This window comes from Falco cherrug, chromosome 1 (assembly GCF_023634085.1).
Source record: "Falco cherrug isolate bFalChe1 chromosome 1, bFalChe1.pri, whole genome shotgun sequence".
Lineage (NCBI taxonomy): Eukaryota > Metazoa > Chordata > Aves > Falconiformes > Falconidae > Falco > Falco cherrug.
Window position 1 is genome coordinate 118,410,104 of NC_073697.1, and position 24,097 is coordinate 118,434,200.

General features: G+C 51.4%; 3 protein-coding genes across 3 annotated transcripts in view; all 3 read right to left on the reverse strand.

Annotated features, from left to right (window-relative positions):
• DNAH9 (dynein axonemal heavy chain 9) overlaps positions 1–5,109 on the reverse strand; it is a 186,680-nt gene extending 181,571 nt beyond the window's left edge. The window contains exons 1-2 of the mRNA XM_055723493.1: positions 4,926–5,109; positions 1,055–1,251 (exon numbers count right to left, since the gene is read on the reverse strand). Coding sequence (XP_055579468.1) covers positions 1,055–1,146 — 92 coding nt within the window. The 5' untranslated portion in view covers positions 1,147–1,251; positions 4,926–5,109. The remainder of the gene's footprint in view (positions 1–1,054; positions 1,252–4,925) is intronic.
• LOC129735650 (CDK5 and ABL1 enzyme substrate 2-like) lies at positions 3,571–4,096 on the reverse strand. The gene has a single exon (XM_055705389.1). The coding sequence runs from the start codon at positions 4,094–4,096 to the stop codon at positions 3,608–3,610; it is 489 nt and encodes a 162-aa protein (XP_055561364.1). The 3' UTR covers positions 3,571–3,607.
• A 459-nt stretch (positions 5,110–5,568) lies between the features above and the next one.
• On the reverse strand, positions 5,569–19,732 carry ELAC2 (elaC ribonuclease Z 2). The gene is made up of 24 exons (XM_055723501.1): positions 19,419–19,732; positions 19,290–19,340; positions 19,145–19,215; positions 18,379–18,443; positions 17,670–17,727; positions 17,091–17,159; positions 16,414–16,572; positions 15,851–15,909; positions 15,106–15,164; positions 14,945–15,017; positions 13,794–13,906; positions 13,044–13,142; positions 12,706–12,844; positions 12,542–12,627; positions 11,369–11,478; positions 10,311–10,407; positions 9,742–9,880; positions 9,018–9,056; positions 8,749–8,858; positions 8,197–8,296; positions 7,995–8,115; positions 7,726–7,804; positions 6,835–6,979; positions 5,569–6,130 (listed from the first exon to the last, which is right to left on the reverse strand). The coding sequence occupies exons 1-24, from the start codon at positions 19,715–19,717 to the stop codon at positions 5,888–5,890; spliced, it is 2,583 nt and encodes an 860-aa protein (XP_055579476.1). The 5' UTR covers positions 19,718–19,732; the 3' UTR covers positions 5,569–5,887.
• Between the last annotated feature and the right edge of the window lie 4,365 nt (positions 19,733–24,097).

Consider the following 24,097-nt stretch of genomic DNA (forward strand, 5'->3'; position numbering starts at 1 on the left):
TTCTTCATTCCGAGATTTCAGTGACACCATGGCTGCAAGCTTCCAGCAAACACATGATGATGACACGAGGTGCAAACATATCTGCCTTCATCAGCCTTCCAGACATGGCTATTTCAGACTGGGCTCACAGCACTGCAACAATCAAACCCCTTCCACTCCCAGCTCTGGGCACCAACCTGGCTCCTTGGAAGGACCAGGGTAGAAGAAGCTCCCCCCACTGCAATGTGAGACCTACTAGCAAGCAAAGGATGGGGATTCCTCAGCTGCTGGACACCTTGCAGGGTAAAGAACTGCTGCGTATCGGGCTCAGCCTCTCACAGCTGCCCAGTGGTCTGGACAAGGTGATCAAGAGCACCCTCAGGCAGTTTGCAGATGAGACCAAGCTGGAGGGGAGTGTTGATGTGCCAGAGGGCAGGAGGCTCTGCAGGGGGGTCTGGGCAGCCTGGACTGATGGGCCAAGGCCAATTGTAGGTGGTTCAACACAGCTCCGTGCCAGGTCCTGCCCGTGGGTCACAGCAGCCCCAGCAGCGCTGCAGGCTGGGGCAGGGGGCTGGGAAGCTGCCCGGAGGGAAAGGGCCTGGGGGGGCTGGCTGACGGCCGGCTGGGCATGAGCCCCCAGTGAGCCCAGGTGGCCAAGGTGGCCAACAGCATCCTGGCTTGTGTCTGAGACAGCGTGGCCAGCAGGACCGGGGCAGCGACCATCCCCCTGTGCTCAGCACTGGTGCAGCTGCACCTCGAACCCCGGGTTCAGCTCTGGGCCCCTCGCTCCAAGAGGGACGCGCAGAGGGGCTGGAGCGTGTCCAGGGATGGGCAGGGGGCTGGGGAAGGGGCTGGGGCACCAGTCTGATGGGGGGTGGCTGGGGGAACTGGGGGGGTTCAGCCTGGAGAGGCAAGTGGCTCATGGGGGACCTGATCACTCTCTACAGCTGCCTGACAGGGGCTGTAGGCACGCAGGGGTCGGCCTCACACCTGGGGGAAGGAAGGTCCCCAGAAGACACATAATATGCACCAGCAGCAGGAGAAAACCTAGTGGAGAGCCAGGGGTGGTACTCACAATTTCTCATTTTCCAGATCAATGTCCTCGATTCCCTCCGAGCCAGCTGGAAGAGGCAGCAAGGTCTTGCCTTTTACTTGGCCAACAACCATGAAAACAGTACTTTTTAGGTTGTGGACATGATGCAAAATGTCTTGTGACACCACTTGTGGCCAGCCCTGATGGTTCTTCTTGTTCGTCAGGATGGGCACAATCACCTGTAGAAGGGGTCATGAAAGACCAGTGGAGAAAACAGTGCTGCAGGAGACAGGCAGGCCACCAGGCTCCAAGGTCCTTGCTTGGCCAAGCCTGGAGATCCATATCCATTGCTGCCTCAAGAAGTTCCCTATGTGAAATGAGGGCAGATGACTACAAACGGTCTCTCTACAGGCCCACTTTGCACACTAGCATGCCCTCTCCCCCGAATCCAAGCAGCTGAGAAGGTTGGAAGCCAGCAGACAAAGCTAGCAGCCCTGTCCTTGGACTCTCCCAGCCTCCCAAACCTTCAGCTGGACACAGCTCTGTGGACTCTGGTTTTGTGCCCTCACAAGACGTCCTGGTGCTTGCTCCCCATTCCACTGCCAGGGCAGGGAGGCAGGCAGGGGCTCCAGGCAGCCCCCCAGGACCAGCAGGGCTGAGCTGAGCCCGCAGGCTGGCCCCGACAGCAAACCCCGGTGTGCTGAAAGGGAACATCTGGGATCTACTGCTGGTGAGGGTCACCCAGGTCCCCACCCCAGCTGCACTGCAGGTCTTGAGCACAGTCACTTCCACAGGTGGTTACCCAAAGCTGCAGCCCACTAAACGTGATTTTTGTCTTTATTAGTGAGAGTCCCCAGGGTTTGTACTGTCCCAGGGCTGGGCTGGCCGGCCCCCAGCTGCCTTGGGCTCGTTTGAGCTGTGAGAGCAACACGGTGTCTGTCACCCACCCCAGGCTGGCCCTGCGCTGGGACCAGCCTGCGGCAACAGCCTGACAAAGCCAGGCTGCCCCTGGTGACAAACAACAGCCCTCAGCGTTACCAGGCTGGGGGAGGCCAAAAGTATCAACACAGCTACAAAGGGAGGGAAGGCGGAACAGGGACAAAGCAGCCCAGCACCCACGGTGCCATCCCGGGGTGCTGGCGATTCTTTGTCCCCACAACGGTCACTGTGGACCCAAGGAAGACCCACCCCAGCACCCTGCGAGCCAGGGACCCTGGGAAGGGGGAGCACAGCCCCAGGGGACACAGGCAGATACTGTCAAGTTCACCTGCTGTAGTTTTAACCACATTATTAGCCAGATTTTTCTCTATTACTTAAATGACATGGACTGTTAATGCTCATAATGCTGTAACCAGTCAAATAGCAGCTATTCATTCTCTTTTTGATTGTTAAATGATAATTGGACTTAGGGTGAAGCCCCAGCACTGAGGCGTGTTCCCTTCAGCCATCACAGGAGTTAAGTGCACAAGCAGACAAGGTCACCTGGCCGTGACCTCACTGAAAAAAAACACACAGTTGTGGCATGTCTGTTCCTGGTGTCCTAAATGATCCACAGAAAGTTTGATGCAAACTGTTTCTTTCACTGGACAAATTCTTCTAAGATTGTCCTAAAAACTGCCGATTAAAGACTGCACGAATCGCTTGTGCAGCACAACACACGGCCCCAGCCTCAAGAAATTCAAGACCGTTTCCACTTTCCTGCAGGCCCAGCCCCATCACCCTTCCTGGGAGGAAAGTGGGACCCAGCCCAGGCACAACCTGCTCTCTATGGAGGTACTGCAGCTCTGCGAGGGTGGGGGGAGAGAAAAGCCTGCAAGCGCAGTCAGGATGCACAACTCCAACTGCTGAAGGCAGGCAGAAAACAAGATCTAACAAGATCTGCTCCAGTGTCCCTACCCCAAAATCTCCCTGAAGCAGGTGGTGCTCAGAGCGCCCATCATACACAGCTGCTGCCACTTCCAGACAGAGCTGGGATGCAAACGCCACTAGACCGGCAAGCTCGCTGGGAGCAGGAGGCTCAAGCAAACACCCCAGAACAAAAGTTCCCCATGTACCTAACACGTTATCCCACAAACCCAAGATAACCAGTCTAGGAGTCTGCTCTGGGGAGCCCAGCCTATTCACCATCATCTTAATACACCAACACCATCACCAGAGCTGCTCAAATCAAGCAGCTCCTCCACTTCCCTCAGTGCTGAGGTTGCCCCAGGCTGGGGGGCATCAGGAATAAATGCAGACAGTGCTGTCTGCTTTGGGCTGCTAACGAGGGGACGAGTGAACCACTCAAAGGTCCCTTTGGAAAGCACCAGCCCACCCGAGGCAGCCAGGCACTGAATTACAGGAGGCTCCTGAACATTGGGACACACTGTGAGGGTGACCGAGGTGCCTCAAGGAGGTTGTGGCAGCTCCATCCTTAGAGATACTCGAAGCCACCTTGCCGTGGTGGTGGGCTGCTAGCTTTGGGTGGCCCTGCTTGGGCAGGGGGCTGGACCAGACGACCTGGGGGCATCCCCTCCGCCCCCCCCAATAGATTCTGTAACGCGGGTCAGTCCCGCAGGGGCAGCACCGCTGATGTGCACCGGGATGTAGGAGCAGTTACCGAACCCCGAAAAGCCCCACGGGCAGGAGGCACCATGAAGCGTGGAGCCGGGGTACGAGCGCGCCGCCGAGGCCGCGGTTCCCCTGCGCCAGCCCGGCCCTTACCTCCTCCACCAGGGCGGCGAAGTGCCCCAGGGCATCGGCGGGCAGGTCCCCGCAGAGCAGGTCCCCGCAGAGCAGCTCCCCGGGGCCGGCGCCGGGGCCCCGGAGGAAGAAGAGGGCCCTGGGGCGGGGGGCGGCGGGCGGCGGGGGCGGCCCCAGCACCAGGTCCCCGCCCGGGCCGCGCCAGGCCAGCAGCGCCGGCCCCTCCGCACCGCGCAGGAAAGGCCGCAGCGCCCGCGCCGCCGCCCCGCGCTGCCGGGGCACCCCCAGCGCCCGCGCCACGCACCGCACCAGCCGCTCCGCGGCGGCATCGGCGTCCGGACCGGCGTCGGGACCGGCATCGGCGTCGGGACCGGGCTGCGCCGCCGCCGCCGCCTCCTCCATCCCGCCGGTGTTTGCGGGGAGGAGCCGCCGTTGCCCGGGGGACGCGGCCCGGGCAGGAGGGGGGGCCCCGCGGCACCGGCCCCCGGCTCGCCTGGGAGACGCTGCGTCCCCGGACGGGGGATTTCACGCCGGCATCCCACCGGGACAGCTCAGGCCCCCCCGGCTGGCTCGGCGGGGCACGTCCCTGCCAGACCCCGCATCGTGCCGCTCCCCACCGCCACCGTACTCACACGGACCGCCTGGGGCGGCAGCTTCCGCGCCGCGCTCCCAGCACTGCCATACTCGCGTAGTACTAACGCCTTTACGTGGGAAACTGTTCGTTATTTCTAAATAAAAGACCCTTCCTCCCCTGTGAGAGAAGCACGGGGATCCTGTGCAGTCCCAGGCTGCTCAACTCACCCTGCAGCAACCGTGACCCCTCAGCAACACCCCGTACCCTACTGACACCTGTGCCATCCCACTTACACCTGCACCACATCAAGTAGTCAGTCTTTCCCCAGCCCCCTGCTATCCTTACAAGCCCAGCAGCCCTTTTCTGTAGTACCCAGCTGTGTCAATTACCCAGTTTCTGCTTTAGACAAGCATATTAAAGCACAGCTAATTGACAAAAGATGCTTTCCTGCCAGTTTCTGTCTTCAATTTTCCATCACCCTGAAATGAAGTCTTAAATCTTTAATATGTGCTGGCATCATTTGCTGAGCAGCACCTGGGGGCCCGGTGCCTTTGAGGTCCCATCTAAAAATTAACTCCTTAATTGAAAAAGTGCAAAACTACCCTTCCTGCAGCACCAAAAACACTCCTCTTAACCACAGACCTTCCACATATTCACCTGCTGTGCCAGCTTTCCTGTCCTCCACAGCCAGAACTGGAATTTGGTTGAGGAAACTCCTGGTTGTCTGTTCTGGAGTCATTTGAAAGCCACCCCCAGCTGCAACCAGCCTTGACAAGCAGAGCTCCTGTCCATAGGGTAACAGAGGCAGATAGGATTTTGCTGGCATGAAACACAGCCAGAACAGGGATAAGGCTCCATCATCAGGGCGAGATCCTGGTCTCCAGACCAATGCTGTAATGCAGAAACAACCAGCTGAGCTCATTCTCTGGAGAATTCAGGTATTTGTTTTCCCTCACTATATCCCCCCTTTAGCCATCTAAACCAAACACTGCCTCCTCCTGGGCTACCTTGAGTGGTTTATTCACATTCTAAATAAACATTTTGGAAAACTGATCTTACGGGGCGGGAAAAAAAACCAAACCAGCCAAGAAAAACAAAACAGGAACACAGTAGCATTCACAATGCTAATTTAGCCTAAAAATTAATCGGGTCCCGTTTTATAGAGGAATTTCCTCCTATGATCTGGGTTCTGCTATCTAGTTACATTCCTCATAATCCCATCCACCTTATTCTGGTGGATCCACAGCCCCTCAAAGGCTTTTCAGACCTGATCTCCTGGCAAAGGTCACAACCGCTGCTGTTACATTATCAAGGGTTTATAGCATAAAACCAGAAATTAATACCAGAGAGAACATCATTTTGGCTAAAATAAAAATGACACATGGACTGGTGAGACCCAGGAACAGGAACTGTATGGGCAGATACCGCTGCCACAAGGACTCGTGCTGCTAACATCCTCTCTTGGTAGCTTCAGCCCATGGAGATCCACCGATGACCAAGCAAACCCAGATGCTGAGGCCAGCCCCATTTTCCACAGCGCCCTTGGCACTGCGCACTCCTGAGGTCTGCAGAGAGCAAGGCACCTCCTACAGAGAGGTGCATTCTCAACCTCGTTTCTTTCAGTTTACTGTTTTAAGCTTCTTGTTCGGTAGTTCCTGATGGTTCTTGGCTTGTTTCCGTTTCTGGCATAGTGCTTCCTTGTTCTCACCACCAGCCAGTTTGTCCAGGACTATAGCAGCCTCCTTTAGCAGCCGCATCTCCCGTTTTTCCTTCCGCTCCTCCATTTCCACTATGTCATCTGCAAACAAAGCCTTCAGAGGTGGGATCAGCTTCGGGATGGTCGGAAAGTCACCAAAACGTACCTGAAATACATCAAGAACAGGAGCATCCGCGTGAGAATTGCTTTTTGTTCTCCTTCCTTCCCCTCTTTTGCCCATGCAGCTGGCAGGGCACTGCCTCTTCCTCTGCACAGCACAGAGGAGCCTGAATCTTACAGTTTTCGGATGCATTGACATTAGCGGGCAGGTCATTATTTTGAGCCCTACAGCAGTCAGCCCGCAGATCCCATAAGCCAAGCCATTTACATATTTTCTTCACAAGAAATGATGCAGACTCTGTACAAGTTCTGATTGATTATGAGCTATTCTCACTGCTACAACTGCGTTCAATCCAATAGCAGCAGCTTTTGGCTCCTGGATGTCTTCTGCAGAAAGCCATTAAAGAAGCACACTAACTGAGAAAGGAGTGGGAATGGAAGCAAGATTAAGTTTTCAACTGGGAGTAGCAGGTACAGAACAGAGGTGACATGAGGAAAGTACCCAGCAAGTTAAGAGTGGACTTCTGTTCCAAAGAGCCATCGGCACCTGTGTCGCTCTGTGCCGTTTCCCCACACTGCTGTGATGCCTGCTGCCAGTAGTGAGAGGAGCTGTTGCAGAGGGGACTTACTCTTCAGAAGGAGATGGTGTATCAATACGTTACTTACAAGTGCAGAACTTAATTCATGAGCAGCCACCCCAAAGTAACACTGAACCTTTCCCCACAGTCTGGCTTAAAGCTCTCTACTCACCCTCATGTGATCAAATGCAATTCCAACCTTCTCACTGAAGTCTTCACTGAACAGTGGGATCTTGGCATATCTCTGACTGAAGTGATTGAGCATGATGAACTCTGCGTTCATCTTCATCCCAGTCTGGATCGCCTGGGAGGTTGTACTGCAAAAGGAACAGGTCACACCAGGCTGACTAGAACTGCCCCTCCAACACAGCACGGCAGGCTGCTCTGCACCAAAGATCATACCACACCAACAGCCAGCACTAGATACTACCCAACACCTGCCAAGCAGAGGGTGGCCCTGCTCTCTGCAGGTGCATCCAGATGCCTCTGCCTTTGGCAGACTGCACTGGTGGCAAGTCTCTGAGCACAGGAAGGCAGCTGTAATTACTTGGAGCTCTGCATTTAAGAGCTCCTTAGAACTGGGGACAGGGGCTTATTCAAACACTTGTCCTAGGGGTACCAGCAAACCCAGCTTTCTTACACTGTAATTCAATGTAATTCTGAGAAGCTGTTCTCAGGTCTCCCCACTTTTGCTGGGGGAAGCATTCTCTATCACTGGGTATAGTGGTCAGTTTGAATTGCACAGCTGCAGGGGTAAAATAATTCTTGAGTTTAGTCCTAAAATGTAATCAAGCAGAGGGCCCTTCCTTTGGGCTCATCTATTTGTAGAATTGCTATCATCTACTTCAAAGCTTTCCCCATTTCTCTATGGGGATGTTCAGAGGACCCGAGAGAGTTACAGAGCTGGTGCAATGAGCAACATGCCCTTTTTAGTGCTGAAAATCTCTACGCACACCAGAACCATCTACAGGACTTGGGCCCTTCACCACCACCTCCAAGGACAAAACTCAGAACTCAGCATCTGTGCCTTCCTAACAGTGATAGACAACGGAACACACCCCACCTGTGTGTCTTCTCTATAGCTTCTTTTTCCATGCCGTCTTCTAATGTTGCTTCATGGATCAGCAGGGTAGCGTTTTTACCTGTGTAATCATATATTCAATCTTCAGTTTAATACAGACTAGTTCAGCTGCCTACGTGAACTCTCATTTCCTCCCCTAACCCTCGTGTTGCAGGCCAAGTGCCAAGGGACTGGGGATGCCTGCTTCAGATGCTAACAGTCTGAGACCTTTTGCCAAGAGATATTTCAAGCAGAGGGTTTTTGTTACCTACCCATTTGTACTAAGGCCATGCAGGGCATTGTGTCACCAGAATAGACTACTTTCCAGCCAGATTTGTGGATCATTGAACATGCAAAAGCATTTTTACAGTGCTGGACTTCACAAGTCTGAAACTGAACAAGGATACGGGTGTTAGACCTCAGGTCCCCTCTTGCCCCTCACAAGCAACTGACCCTACCAGATCATCAGCTTACCTCAGCCAAGTCATAGCTCTCTAACAAAGAGCTAACAAACCATTTGGCTTTAGGTTTGATGTTCTCGCAGCCTTTCACAAGAGACCGGGAAGCAATCATCCTGTGAGGGAGGGGAGAAGAGAGAACTAAGGCTGCTTGAAGATAAGAGCAGGTTTTACTTTGTACCTGTCCTATTTCTGCCATTTCTCCTCAGTTTAGCACCTTATGAACACGTTACTTTCATACACTCATCTGTTTTAACCCTTGCTTTCACTATGCAGTGCCCCAGGAACTCATCCAACTTCCTTCCCTTCCCACTGTCAAATACTCTCTTCCAGGAATCTTTTTTCACTTCCCAAGGAAAAGGAAAGCCTGCATGTAAGCCTCTCAAGTAGCACAACTGAGTAACAAATCCTATCTTCCCCCTTTGTAAACAGCACATCCTAGTTCAACACATGGTGCAAGGAGTCAAGAGCACCTTCAGCAAAGGGGTGTGGGGAATGGATGGCAGTAGTTTGCCTTGAATAAGGATCCAGCAAGGACATTTCTTAATACACCACACAGAACACTCACTTGATGTCTCCGAGAATCTTTTCACAGTGGTTGTGATACTCGTGTAGCCATGGCATGATCTGTTCAGGTGCTACCAGAAACAGGGGGCTGAAAGCCTGACCAAGGGCTGCCTGGAAAAGCAAAGGCAGGGGCTAAAAAATTAGTACAGGGTGTATACCACATCAGAGAGAAGAAACACCTAGGGAAATGATGGTGCTTCACCACTCAGAAGTTCCCCACCCCTCACTCCAATGCAAGTTCAGGAGCAGTGAAACAACAACACTACTTACAAAAGCTCTCCGCCTCTCCATCAGGATGTTCACTAACCCCTACAAAGGGAATAAACACAACAGCGATCAGTAGTCAGAAATACCTGGAGCGTAGCTGGCAACAATGCTACTGCAGATCAGCAAGCTGCTGTTTTTCAAAAAAACTGTATAGTCACAAATATATGATTACTGCTTTCCCAGTAACTGCAGCTGGCTGAGCTGCAGTAACACTGTCAAAGTAGCTCTGACACTACACTGTCACACACCCCAAGCTGGTGGCCAGCAGCTCACAACACAAGCCCCTCAGCCCTTCCCAGTGCTGCTGTGTCTGCTCCCAAAAGAAGGGTGGAGAGCAGAAAGTCCCTACCCAACACCTCAGACCCAGTGTGGTTTTCAGACACAAGACAGCAGACCAGCAAACAGCCGGCCCTGGTCAAGCCCAGTCTAGAACAGACCAATTGGTCCTTCCGTGACTATTATTTGCAAAGCACTGAAGGAAACAGAGTTGGACACTGAAAAATTACAACTCTGGATGATCCCAGCAAGTCTGCAGGGACCCCAGCAAGAAGGGAGAGAGGATTAGAAACACAGACAGATTCAGTAGTGCCTGGGGATTGCAAAGGGGAAGTGCAGCCCCAACAGCAGCGCAGCCGACATTCAGCCGCAGCTACATCTGCATACATACAAACAAGCAGCAGAGCATGCCTTCACAGAACCCCTTCTCCTTCTAACACAGCCAACCTACCGAATGATGATCGGTATGCATGTGAGACACGAACACAGCTACTATGTTACACAGCACTTGGTCAACTTGCTCTCCATAATGACGACAGAGCTGTCCAAACGTTCCTTCTCCACAGTCCAAGAGCAGAGATCGGGTAGGGCTGGCAAGACAAGTCACAAAGAAGTTTAGCAGCCACTGTATGAGCTCTGACCAGGGCCCATTGGGGGAGGGGGATCTTTTGGGTTGGAAGTCAGAGAGCTCTCAGTGCTCTACACCTCTAAATGCTACTCCAGTCCTACCAGCCAAGGGTTTAGAAAGGCTGTTCTGTCTGCATAGCTCATTCTGGTCCTGCGTTGAACACACCCTTGGAGCAGATGGTAAAATGAATGAACATTAAATGTTGGGCTATACAGATGGCTCTCAAGTCTTCTCCACCTACATAAGACAGGTGCCTGAAACTGAAGTCCTGCAGGTGCCACAATAGAGGCACTCTCCCTGCATCATCAATGCACTGGTCAAAACAGCCCTTGGGTAACACCCTCCTGAGACACTGAGCCTCTCCAAGCAGAATGCATGGCACTGGGATTTACCTGGTATTCACTAGCGTGGAACTGACATTTCGAATTTTCATTGGAATGGCAGATCCTGTTCCCAAGAACACAATTTCAGGATAAGCACCCACATTTCCTGGAGAAAACAGACAAGAATTTGTAAGTGAATGTTACCCACATACTGCCCAGTCAGATGGCATTTAGTTCAACAGCCTAGTAACTCCAGAGTCTAAGTGTCCAGCACATTCATTACTGCCTCCCTCAGCCCCTGGCTTTCCTACAGCAGCAATGTTTACAAGGGAAGACAGAACAAGCACCAGGAGGGGCTGGTGGGGAACACGAAGCTGATTGATGAGAAGCTCAATAAAACTGGGCAATGTGCGCTTGTAGCCCAGATAGCCAACCATGTCCTGGGCTGCACCAAAAGAAGTACGGCCAGTGGGTCGAGAGAGGTGATTCTCCCCCTCTACTCTGCTCTTGTGAGACCCCCACCTGCAGTACTGCATACAGCTCTGGGGCCCCCAGCAAACAGACATGGACATGTTGGAATGAGTCCGGGGCAGCCATGAAGATGCTCAGAGGGCTGCAGCACCTCTCCTATGAAGACAGGTTGAGGGAGCTGGGCTTGTTCAGCCCGGAGAAGAGAAGGTTCCAGGGAGACCTTATAGCAGCTTCCCAGTACCTAAAGGGGCTGACAACGAAGCTAGAGAGGAACTTTTTACAAGGGCGTATAGTGAAAGAACAAGGGGTAATTGTTTTAAGCTGGATGAGGGTAGATTTAGATTAGATGTCAGGAAGAAATTCTTTGCTGTGAGGGTGACGAGGCACTGGCACAGGCTGCCCAGAGAAGCTGTGGATGCCCCATTCCTGGCAGTGTTCAAGGCCAGGTTGGATGAGGCTTGGAGCAACCTGGTCTAGGGGAAGGTGTCCCTGCCCATGGCAGGAGGGGTGGAACTAGATGATTCTATGACTTAGAAGCACCTCTTAGGCAGCAGGAAAACTGCATGTTCACAGCTTTGTCTGGGCTCTGAAGCAGCAGGTCCCCAAGACCTCCTGCTTCCCATTACACTGATCCAAGACAAGTTGTTGATCCTTACCTGGTACAGCAGACAGGCTCTCTTTGCACTCCTTTACACGAGTCTGGAAGTCAGGGAGATCCAAGGCTTCACTAACAAATGCTTCGTGATCACAGACAGTCACAGCATCTCTGAAACAAGAAATGTATCAGGATGAGGCAGGACAGGAACTCAAAAGACAGCATTTTCCAGAGCAAAATGCCACATTACTGTGCCAAAACAGCCTAACCACAAGGGGTCAAATGCTCCTTCCAAATTCGTTTTGCGGGGTGGGGGAAGATAGATCCATGAGCGTGGCGTGTGCCAAAAAGGCCTGACTGGGGTGGGCCATGCCACAGAAACAATCACAAACAGTGACTGCACTGAACTGAAGAAGCTCCTGCACTAGTACTATGCTGCCCTGCGCTGTCCGGACCCAAAGAGCTGCCAGACACTAGAGGGCACCGCAAGGCAGCTCAGAGACTCCTGGAAAGTAACGGCCACCGAAAAGGGCTCCAGGCACCACTCAAAAGCATAAGAGACCTGTGCTCTGGTCCTACATCACAGCATATGCAGTACTGCAAGCCTTCAGACACCTTCAGCAGAGAAACCTGAGCTCTTCTTGGCATCTGGGTCCTCCTAATCAGCCCAACAGACAGAAATTTGAGCCATGGCAGCTGGTATCCCCTTGTACCACGTGGTCCCCTGTCCTTAAGATCCTCACCGAGCAGCTTCATCTGCTTGTCCACATGGCAAGCGACAGTAAACACTGCAACTGTTTAACCACCTGGGGCTTTTGGCTCCGATACTGTTTGAAGACCCAGAAAGCCTAATAAGACTCTCACTGGGCTCCCCAAAAAGTCTCTCCTTGCCACCCCACCTGCTCTGCCACAGCCATGGCTGGGTGCACAGCATCATATGAGGTCAAACCAAAGGACAGAGGAGCACATGAGGCTGCAAAAGCAAGGGACAGAAACAATAACCCAAACCACTGGCCAGGTGGTGTTTTCACTGCTTCATTCATCCGTGCCCTACACCTTGACTGAGACTTTAAAGTACAGGGACACACCCCTCAAGACACAGTTGATAGCACAGCTGCCAGTAAGAATCTGCAAAGGATGCTGACACACCACCCTGCCTCAGCACAGACTCACAACTGAACAGCTGCTTCAAGCCAACACCCAAAACCCTGGTAAGTCAGAGATTCCCACTGACCTCTGCCACTCCTGTTGTGGTCTCAAGTGGTATTTCAAGAGGCACTCTCCTCGCACAATGGGCACGCTACACACAGCCTCTTCTTCCTACAGGGAGAAGAGTGACATTTAACACCTTCTTTGCTCAGGGGCACGAGGTACACAGGCAAGCAGGGCCTGGCCTACCTTGCTCTGGTAGGTGGTGAGCAGAGGGAAGATCTCTGGGTGGATGAGGTTCAGCTGAGTTTGGATCTTGTAGCTGCGTGGGTTGTGCACCGCAGAGCAGTTTTCATTGAGCACCAAGTGCTGAGTTCCAGGCCCAAATCTGTAAGACAATAAAATGCACAACAGCTTCAGCGCCATGTTAGAGTTGGGCATATGCATGCACCTGAGCCACTAGCTAAATTCTCATCCGAGCCAGCAGTCCTGCTGTCAGCTAACAGCTATTTCTACTCCGGGAAAAACATAAAAACATGCTGCTGCCCAGCAGTGATAGGAAACCAAGTAATCAGAAGATCACATACCTTTCCAGCCATTGCTGGTAGCGGCTGTCTCGAAGCACTGACTCTGGAGTCATGTGAATAATCAAGGCCACCTGGTTCTCAGGGAGTCCCTCCTGGTACCTGGGGCACATTCAAATAAAGAAATACCTGTGCTTCAGTCCTCCATCACCTTGGCATCCCCTCCCCTCTCCCATCTTGGTGCTACTAGAGATGCCGCCCTTGAAACAGGCAAAGTACGGATCATCTTAAGAGCACAGCCCAGGACCCATAGGCTCCTCATCACGGTAGGCGTAAGGTTCAAGACTCAAGCCCACTATTTGCTGACACCTCCACTCTTCCCCCCAGGGCAGTTCCTCTCCTCCAAGAGCAACATCATCTGCAGAACCTTTCAGGAGGCCAACAGGCTTCTGCGTAAGCCCTGCAGAGACGTTACATGCAGCCCAGGCTTCCACCACACATGGAAGCAGCAATGTCTGCACTGCTCTGCTCTGCAGCAAGACACCAGTGCACACTTCCTTCTCAAGAGGCCCCTGAGGGAAGACATGCCTGGGACAGTTATAGAATCCCACATGTCCTGCACAGACCTGCCCTTCTTAAAACGTTCAAAATGCACCACTAAGCCTTTCCTGCATCTCTAGCTCCTTAACAGTGCCAAACAGCTCAGACATCAATCACAAGAACCAACACATCTAGAACAGAACAAGAATTTCTTTGGCAAAGCTCAGCACAAATGTCTTCCCCCAAACACCCCAGGTCACTCAGCCCCACTACCTTCGGAAGGTCTCGTTTTCACAGACTGCATCCACAAAGCCCTCGTGAGGACACTCCAGCACAATGAACACTGGGCCAGGATCAGTAGGGGTGCACAGTTCTTCAGGAAAGAGCTGCGGGCAGATACGCAAAGACCACACCACAATCAAGCTATACACATGCAGCTCCTTCGTGCGTCATTGTGTCCAACTCTTTTGGCAGCTGCTCCATCAGCCATCTCCCTGCAGGCAGCTCCAAACCAGCTCTTGCAATGCTCAGCAAACCCAGCCAGCACAGTTGTTCTTCCCCTTCTGCTCCCATTACACAAGTGCATTTTGCTATGTAACAACAAATCCCAACTCCAGCCTCAGAGCAAACCTCAGCCTAATGTAAGGAAGGGAATTTCAGCAGCCCCTAGGTTCCCACAGCAGACTTAGATGGTGGCAAAAGCATGCTTAAGAAAAAAAGCCTTTGTGCAATTCTTATAACACAATCATATGTCAGTCCTATCTCCCAGGTTATGATCTTCACTTACAGATCACCTGGGACATGGCCAGAGCCAGCTCTGCCTCTCAATCTCTCAAACACTGGTCTGAAGTAAGATCATGCACACAGGAACCATTGAACTTCTCTTGGTCTAAGAGGTGCAGGCAGAGTAAGGAGGGAATGATAGCTACACAGGCATTCAAATTCCAGACTTAAAACGTGCAGGGATTAACTCTACTAGTTCACTCCTATACTTGTATCAGCTTTGGGAAGGGGAGATGAAAAAGCTCTGACGAACAGCAGACATACAGCCATAGTCACAAATGAGAATTTCAGAGCAGACTTCCCTAAATATCCCTGCAACAGCCCTAGACATGCCCTGCACCAGAGCCACATTCAGCAACAACGTGGGGCAGGAACAGGGGCCAGTCACTAACCAAAAGTAGCCACTCAAAGCTCAAAAACAGCACTCCCCATGCCAACCTCTTAGCAGGGATGAGAGGGAATAGGCAGACCACCATCATCCAACCTTGCCTCAGGAATGGGTATAAAAAAAAAAATCTAACAAAACACATCCCAATACCTACTGGGAGGCAAAACATTCTGCACAAAATGATTGTCACCCTGGGAGCCCGCTGAAGGAGGGACAATGGCAAAGCCAGAGCGGAAAGCAGAAAACATCTTACCTCTCTGCCTTCAAAAGTGATTCTCTCCCCGTTTTTGAGGGCTGTAATTATGGGAAGAATGGCTGGAGTTCCGCTGAAAACAAGGGCATTGAAATATTTAGCTTGCCAACATCAACATGCCTGGTGTTGTCCCGTTCCCCAGGCTGGGATCTTGTACTCACACTGGCAGGCCCATCTCTTGGGCTTTAGCTGCTAGGAATTTTCCCTTCTTTGGGTGAATCTGAAAGGAGTTAAACAGAATTATCAGCCAAATAAAGAGGGCCAGGAAACAAGAACCACATACTTCCAGTTTAAATGTTCCCCAACAAGCCAAGGGAATTTCTTTTCAGTTCCACAGCCACTAGCCTAATTTACCCCTAAAAAGCTTTTACTAGACTTTCTGGTTTCCAAGATCATGCTGCTGCTTCTTGCTTCCTTCTTTAGCCAAGTAGGCAGGACACGCTTCCCTACTGTAACCACTAAACAAAAACTGAACCCGTATACTCTTAACTAGCTGTCCCATGAACACTTCTAAAAAAGATGTTTCCGGTTCTTACACATTCCTACTCATGCTGCAGTTACTCTGACCTTTGAAATACAGAATCACAAAATACCTTCAAAGTCCTGCTTGAAAATGCTATCTCCAGTTAAATCTACTTAGCAAGACAAAACATCCTAACATGTGGAAGCACTTCTTTACCAAGAGGCCACTCAAACACTGGATTGGAGTCCTTAGAGAGGTGGTTTATGCCTGAAGCCTGTCAGTGTTTCAGAGGCATTTGGACAATCCCCTTAACAATACACTTCAACTTCTACTCAGCCTTGAAGCAGTCAGGCAGTTGGACTAGATGATCATCACAGGCCCTTTCCAACTCTATTCTATAGCCTATTTCACATTGGTTTAGAGATCTTCGTGTCCGAGCTTACTTTACAAAGGAAAGCCATCACCAGGTCAAGATGCCTGCTTGCATGCTTCTCTTTGTCACCTGTAAAAGCAAGCAAAACAACTCAGAATCATCACTATCATTTTTCTTTAAGCCAAAATGTGTCAATGTTTGCTAAAGCATTAAGAGGAACAGTGTCACCCAGCCCATTTGGAACCCAGCAGCAAAATGTTACAAGCACCTAAGCCCCGAGAGCCCACGGTTTCAGCTACAAGAAACAAAATAAAGTTCAAGACTGTAATTTAATTACGAGTGGATGCTGTGGTTGATTATTTTTCAAAGGCTGAAGCACCTACTCCAGTCAGGGCCAAACTACTGCAAGGAGTAATCACACCCCAAGTAGGAATCACATTCAATTTCTAGGCCTTATTAGTTCTGCATCAACTTCCAAAATACCAGAACTCATTCTGCTCTATGTAATTCTTCACCTGAGCAGAATTCTCTACAGATCTCACTTCCAGAGGGCAAACTGCTCACAGGACAAATGGACATCCTTAATTTGGCATTATTTCACTAAAGTTGAAAAGGTCATTCTGTTTTCTTCACCTGTTTTCTTTGGGCTTCCTTTTTCCTTGCCTTCCTCCAAGCTTCCTTCCTGTGCAGCTCTTGGAGATCCAGGCCCTGTGTCCCCTTTAGGGCTATTTCCACCTTGGGTTGATGCTCCAGGACTCTGAGGCAATGTACTTACAGTAGCTAGTGGTTTTCCTGTCCCAAATCAAATAAAACTAGACAAAGATCACTCAGTCAAAAGGGACAGCTAAGAAAAGCATAAGTAGCATTCCCTCTTTAGTGACACTCATGTTTAAATGGCACCAGAATACAGAGCTCTTCCCCCAAGTCTGACTTGCACATGCTAGTCAAACATTTCAGAAGCTATCCATCGTCTAAGTCCTTCATATTCTCTCAAAACTGCTAAATTCTGTCAAGTCTGTGCCTGTACTCCAGATATCACAGTTTCCAGCAACAAGAAAACTCAGATGGCTAAGCAAGCCGAATCCAGTGAAGTTTCACATGTCACTCTATACACCCACACCTAAAGGAACAAACCAAGACCCTGACTCAGCAGGTCTTCTTTCTTTGAAAGAGAACCTTCTTCTGAGAAAAACATGCAAATTAACAAACCTCTCCTTACTCAGGCCTGCAAACAGAAACCACTCCTTTAACAATAAGCATAGTTACTGAATAAGTGCTTCTCCTGTCTAACCGCCACATCACATGCTCACCTGTAAGAGGTATTTGGTAGACTGTCATCGTCTCATCCTTATACTCAGGCTCTGTGTGCAATTGCACAGCTGAAAAGAGTACCAAAACTGGCATTAACAAATTAATAAGGAGATTCATACTCTACAATGCTTTAAATCAGGAAAATACCTTTTCCTCTTTCTTAAAAAGACCCTACTGCATGTCACCCTTCCCTTTCTCTGCCCAACTGCAAAAATCAATGAATAATTCAAGTTCTTAAGAAACCATTATCCACAAAAAGGATGATGATACCACTGTAAGAGTTCACTAGCAGACTCTCAAGCAAACCGCCTGTACAGTGCTTTAAAACCAAATGCTGTCTGCTGGTTAGACAGACTGGCAGCAACCTACCAGAAACAGAGCTGTAAACACTGGTGTTTTCCAAGACTGCTCTTGTGATGTTTTTGAACAGTGTATCACATCCAAACAAATGTTTAAAACTTTCTTTGAGCAGACCTAAACCAGAGGCATTTATTCTGAAGTTATTACTGTTCAATGCAACCTTGGCTGCAGCTGAAACAAAAAGTTCATATTCCGCCACACATCACTGACCTACGTACCTAAATCCATCCTTTTTAGGGGCCCAGGAAAGAGTCGAATGGCTTTCAAGTAGTTTTGCTGGAAAAGAAACAGTGTATCAGGAGGCCCTGCCCAAGCAGGGCAGTTACTTTCACTATAGTCAAACGCTCAATGCCCAGTCAGGCAAAAACTGGGCAGCACATACACATAGCCAGCCAGAAAGCACCGGGCAGGTGCCCCGCCTCCAGCGGGCACTGCTCATTTAGAAAGAGAACATAACCACTCGCCCCATCCCTTCTATAAATATAATTAGTCAGCAGAAACCACAAGGAAGTAAAACAATGCTGATTGGAAATTTTCAGCCTACACATGCCATTAGGCTGGCAGGGATCACGTTAAGCAGGAGATCAGAGACCAAGTTTCTATTAAAAGAAAATGGGAAGGGAGCAGACAGGAGAACAAAGGATGCCCTTTTTCCAAAACATGATTTACCAGAATATTAGCTTAAAAGACAGCTTTAAGGAGCTGAAGTCCGATGCCGTCCTGCATATAACCGAAGAGATTTGCTTTTTAAAGCCAGCCCTTCTGGCAGAACCTTCGAGCTGGCACTACCTTCAAGCTGGCACTAACTCAGACTAGCATTTTACACCTGCACGGTGTTCACTCCTTTGACACCAGCTCTCCCAATTCCAAGGTAAGATTTAGCATTTGAAAGGTTTGCTCTCCCTTCTGCAAGCTTCCTCTACTTACCAGCTTTGGTGGCCCTAGGAAAACACATCTTTGAAGCCCCACTGCCTTTAAGGTGAGAATCATACCTAAAAGCAAGCAGAGAAACAGCTCTACCACTGGCCCGCGGATCACACAAGACCCCTCTCAGCACTCAGGACTGCTGGGCCTCTCCATGAAGGCCAGAAATGAACTCTGATCCAAATTCAATTTTGTCTCAGCTTTCCAGCTGCTTCAAAAAGTCAGATATCTCTGCAGATAAAAAAGGTATCTAGAGATCTTGACCAGTCACAATTTGGAGCAAGTTACCTGAACAAATTGTTAATCTCCGCCTTTCTTGGAGGTTTCCAGAATTTTAATGGACAAGATCCTAAGTGACCTGTTCTATTCCCACCCTGCTTTGAGGACAGGGGTGGGCCAGAAACCTTTGTAGGTCCCTTTGAATTCAAATTAGTCCAACTCACGAACAGCTCCCTGCTGACAATGCAACACTGGTAATGCCTTCTGCTGTAGATTTAAGATAAAAAGCCACGCATGCTGGTGAGGCGGCGTCTCTGCCACCCCATATTCACGCACACCATAGCAGAGACCACACCACAGCGGGAAGCACCGCAGAAACCCACACACAATCAGGAGCGCTCTGACACTACCTCTCCTCTCTCCACTGCTACAGTAGAGCCCCCCCCCCGCACCACCCATCAGGCAGCCGGCACGGCGACCACCCCTGGCCTTGCCAGCTGCTGCCTTGGGCTGGGCTGCGCCGGGGGCCCCCAGGCAGGGCCCCGCTCACCTGGCAGCCCACCGACGTTAGCCCAGGCCACTCGGCTGAGGAAGATGCTGTCCAGATGGGAGATCTTCAGCCTGAGAGACGAGACGAGGGTGAGCAGGGAGCGATGCGGCCCCGGGACGCCCCCCACCCCGACTCCCCAACTTACTTGTGCTCCTGCATGGCCCGCTGCGTGCCCTCGCCGCAGTTGAAGAGATACCTGAGGGGAAGAGGCGTCAGGGCAGGCCGTGCCGGGCCCCCAGCCCAGACGGGGGCGTCTCCGCGGCCCCGCACTCACCGGTTGAAGTCAGAGAAGACGTAAACGGCGGCGCCGGCGTCGCGGCTCCCGGCCGCCACCACCTGCACGTAGACGGAGTTGGGCCCCGCCAGGCCCGTGCCCGCACTGCGCCGCCGCTCGCGGGCCCACACGTGCCTCGGAACGTCCTTGGGCCGCCGCGCCGGCCGCGCCGCTGAGGAGGCCCCGGGCTCCGCCACGGCCCCGGGCTCCGCCATGGCCCCGGCCCGGGCCAGGGCCCCGGCACCGGCCGCCACCAGCCGCCCCCGCGCCAGGCCGAGCACACGCGCCAGAGCCCACATCCGCGCGCGTCCCCGAGACGCGCCTTACGTCATCAATAAGCGCAGCGGCTTCAGAGGCCGTCCTCGCCACGTGATGAAGGAGAACCAATAAGAAGCCAGAAATTGCCCCCGGCCACCCGCCAATCAGGAGCCTCTCACGGGCTGGGCCGGGCCACCGTCCCCTATCACGTGACAGGGATTAACCAATCGGAACTGACGCAGTTCTTCTTCGGTCAGGGAGCGCTGCATAGCTACTAGCAACGCTGTAGCCAGCAACGCAGCCATGGCAACGTGGCAGCCAGCAAAGTGGGCCATAGCAACGCTGGCGCCTAGCAACGCGGTACCCAGCAACTTGGGCCCTAGCAATGCAGCACCCAGCAACGTGGTACCCAACAATGTGGGACCTTGCAACGCAGCACCCTAGTAACAGGGTAGCCAGAAACGAGAGCCCTAGACATGCAGTACCCAGCAATGCAGCACCCAGAAACTTGGGCCCTAGCAACGCAGCACCCTAGTAATGCAGTACCAGCAACACAGCACCCAACAATGCAGCACCCAGAAACTTTGGCCCAAGCAGCACTGTCGCCCAGAACGTGGTACACAGCAATGTAGGCCCTAGCTACACTGGTACCCAGCACTGCGGTATCCTAGCAACACGGTACCCAGCAATGCGGTACCCAGCAACACAGGCTCTAGCAATGCAGGCTCTAGCAACGCTGGCACCTAGCGACAAGATACCCAGCAATGCAGTACCATAGCAACGTGGTACCCAGCAAAGCAGTATCCAGCAACTCAGTACCATAGCAATGTGGTACCATAGCCACGCACTATCCAGCAACCGGGTACCATAGCAACATGGTACCCAGCAACACTTTTCCTAGCAACGAGGCATCCAGCAATGCAGCACCCAGCAATGCGGGCCCTATCAACACGTGGTACCAGGCAACTTGGGCCCTAGCAACGCAGCACCCTAATAACATGGTACCCAGCAATGCAGCACCCAGAAAATTTGGCCCTAGCAACACTGGCACCCAGCAACGTGGTACCCAGCAACGTAGGCCCTAGCAACACTGGCGCCCAGCAATGCGGTACCCTAGCAACGCGGTACCCAGCAACACAGGCTCTAGCAACGCTGGCATCTAGCAACGTAGTACCCAGCAACGCAGTACCCAGCAACTCAGTACAATAGCAACGTGGTACCCAGCAACGCAGCACCCAGAAACTTTGGCCCAAGTAACACTGGCACCCAGCAATGTGGTACCCAGCAACGTATGCTCTAGCAACACTGGCGCCTAGCAACGCAGCACCCTAGTAACGCGGTACCCAGCAACATGGTACCCAGCAACTCCGTACCATAGCAATGTGGCACCCAGCAACGCATTACCCAGTAACTCAGTACCATAGCAACGCGGTACCCAGCAACGCATTACCCAGCAACTCCGTACCATAGCAACATGGTACCCGGCAATGCATTACCCAGCAACTCGGTACCATAGCAACGTGGTACCCAACAATACTTTTCCTAGCAACAAGGCACCCAGTAATGCAGTACCCAGCAATGCGGGCCCTATCAACACGTGGTACCCAGCAACTTGGGCCCTAGCAATGCAGCACCCAGAAACTTTGGCCCAAGCAACACTGGAACCCAGAAACGTGGTACCCTAGCAACGTAGGCCCTAGCAACACTGGCACCTAACAATGTGGTATCCATCAACACAGTACCCAGCAACTCAGTACCATAGCGATGTGGTACCCAGCAACGCAGTACCCAGCAACTTGGTACCATAGCAATGTTGTACCCAGCAACGCAGTAGCCAGCAACTCGGTACCATAGCAACGTGGTACCCAACAACACTTTTCCTAGCAACAAGGCACCCAGTAATGCAGTACCCAGCAATGCGGGCCCTATCAACACGTAGTACCCAGCAACTTGGGCCCAGGCAATGCAGAACCCTAGTAATGCGGCACCCAGCAACGCAGCACCCAGAAACTTTGGCCCAAGTAACACTGGCACCCAGCAACGCGGTACCCAGCAACGTAGGCCGTAACAACACCGTCGCCTAGCAATGCAGTACCCTAGCAACGTGGTACCCAGCAACGCGGTACCCAGCAACACAGGCTCTAGCAACGCTGGTGCCTAGCAACTTGGTACCCAGCAATGCAGTACCCAGCAACTTAGTACCACAGCAACATGGTTCCTAGCAAGGCTGTTACCTAGCAACTTGGGTACTTAGCAGTGTGGGTACGTATCATTACGTTCCTAGCAATGCAGGCGCCTAGCAATGCTGTTACCCAGCAGTGTGGGAATCCAGCAGCTGCAGCCCCCAGCACAGCGAGCTGCCCCACCACTGGCTGCCAGGACACAGGCAGGGGCTGGGGCAGGTGGGCAGGTAGTGGGTGAGGGGCCAGGTGGCTTCACAGCACCTGGGAGGAGGAGGAGGAGCCCAGCGAGGAGCCGGAGCTGTTAGGAGCAGAAGCAGCCGGTGAAGCTGCAGGCGGTGCCAGCCAAGCAGATGGAAAGCAGAGCTGCGCACTCCCTCTCCCTGGTGGTTGTTAGCACCAGGCTGAATAAAGCCCCAATGACCCTCATTTGACATTGGAGCTGACACAGCTTTGCACAGGAGGTTGGACCTCCCAAGGTCCCTCCAAAACAAATGACCCTGCGATTCTCAAGCCTCCTCCTCACCATTTCCCCCTGCTCACAAGCTCCTCTTCCATATGAGCCTCGTTCAGGGCCTGTTTACAAATATTAGATGATCCAGGCCACAGCTCTGTTTATTTTTGAGCTCTCTAAACCCACTCTGAGGTCTCTCGGGCTTTCTGTTTGCTTCAAAAAGAACTACTAAATTTTACTGTAGCCAGAGTACCTCAACATAAACAATCCTGATCATCAATATCCCTTTTCTTCTTTACTTCCAAAGGCAAACCTTATCTTTCTCTGTGCTTTGCTTTACAAACACTGCCTCCCTTTATTCTTCGTGCCAATGCTCTTCCCTTTCTTTACCAGTGTCCATGCAAGCACTTGGGGGACCTATCCAAACCTCCAGATCCTGCCACAGCTGTTTACATCTGTTCTGCCAGTCTTTCTTCAAATCTATAATTCACCATTTCTTCTTCTGACTCCGATCTCTTCACACAATAACTCAAATTAGCATGGTATTTTTTCCTGGTTTTCCCCACTTCTGGATGAAATAAAAGATTTGTTCCTTTGAATGGCAAAGCCTTTCTTCATGTACATTTTACATGTTACAGCCCTGCAGCCTAAAGCTCACTCACAGCCCTTGGCTCTGTTCCCTGTAGCCACATAGGAAGGGAAACATCAATTTAGATCTTAAATTGCTTTCCACTAAAAGTTGACATTTCCTAAAGATGAGCACTCTATCTGTGCATTCCTGCTCCCCTGCTGCACTGTTTCCTCCCTGTATCAATGATTTTCTGCTTAGATGAATTATCAGGAAGTATGAAAATACCTTTTTCTGTGTGTGCTTAATGCAACTGGCATGGGATTTCCAGCCAATGTTTCTTTAGTTGGTGAAATAACTAAGATGGTGTGTGGTATTTTTCATCAAATGATTCCTGGCAATTTTGTCCAACCTTGTTGGCTTGGTTTTGTGTGCATAGGCCAGCATTTAGAGCTGTGACTTCACTAAAATGCTGTAAAGTGACAAAACTGCCTATAATAACAGTCTTACGAAGATTTCACAGGAAATAAATAAAAAACTCTGAATCTGATCTGAGGTTCATGCTAATGGAAGCGCATGACTGTCCTTTCTGTTTCAGATGGAATGTTGCCTGGGCAGCTTACATACTGGGGAGAAATTTCAAAGACTCATTCATGGCTCAGGAGGAAATGTCTTTTATTTTACAGTTTTGGTCCTTGCTTTGGGTGAGAGTGGCCCTAGCCAACAGATTTGTTGGCAGAAAAGCAGTGACATCCCAGAGTTTAGTCCCTATAGTACTTACAAAGTGAATGACGTGCGCATGTTGCCAACTTAATTCTTGCTGCCATTCAGATTTCCCTGGAAAACTATCTTTTAACTTATAGATAGGGTGCTTGATTAAACTGGGAAAGATCTTGGTTTCAAATTTTCAGTGTGGCTTTGCAAAAGTTTGAAATAGCTCGCTCTCTCAGAATTTCTGAATGCTAAAGCCATCCTCTGCTTCTCCAAGCCACCTGGAGTGGTACAATTGTGGTCTGCTGGCACACAGTTTGGGTGCACAGAGGCAGCAAGCTTTGCCTGGGTTGTGATGAGGACCAGGAATCACCCAGAGACATGAGCGCTGCAGACAACATCTCTGTATTTCTCAAAGCCACTCACGTAGCACTACAGGGACTGACTGAAAATGGCTCATGCCCTTGGCATGCCAGAGGTCCTGCTCTGAACGGGGGCTGGGGTCCAC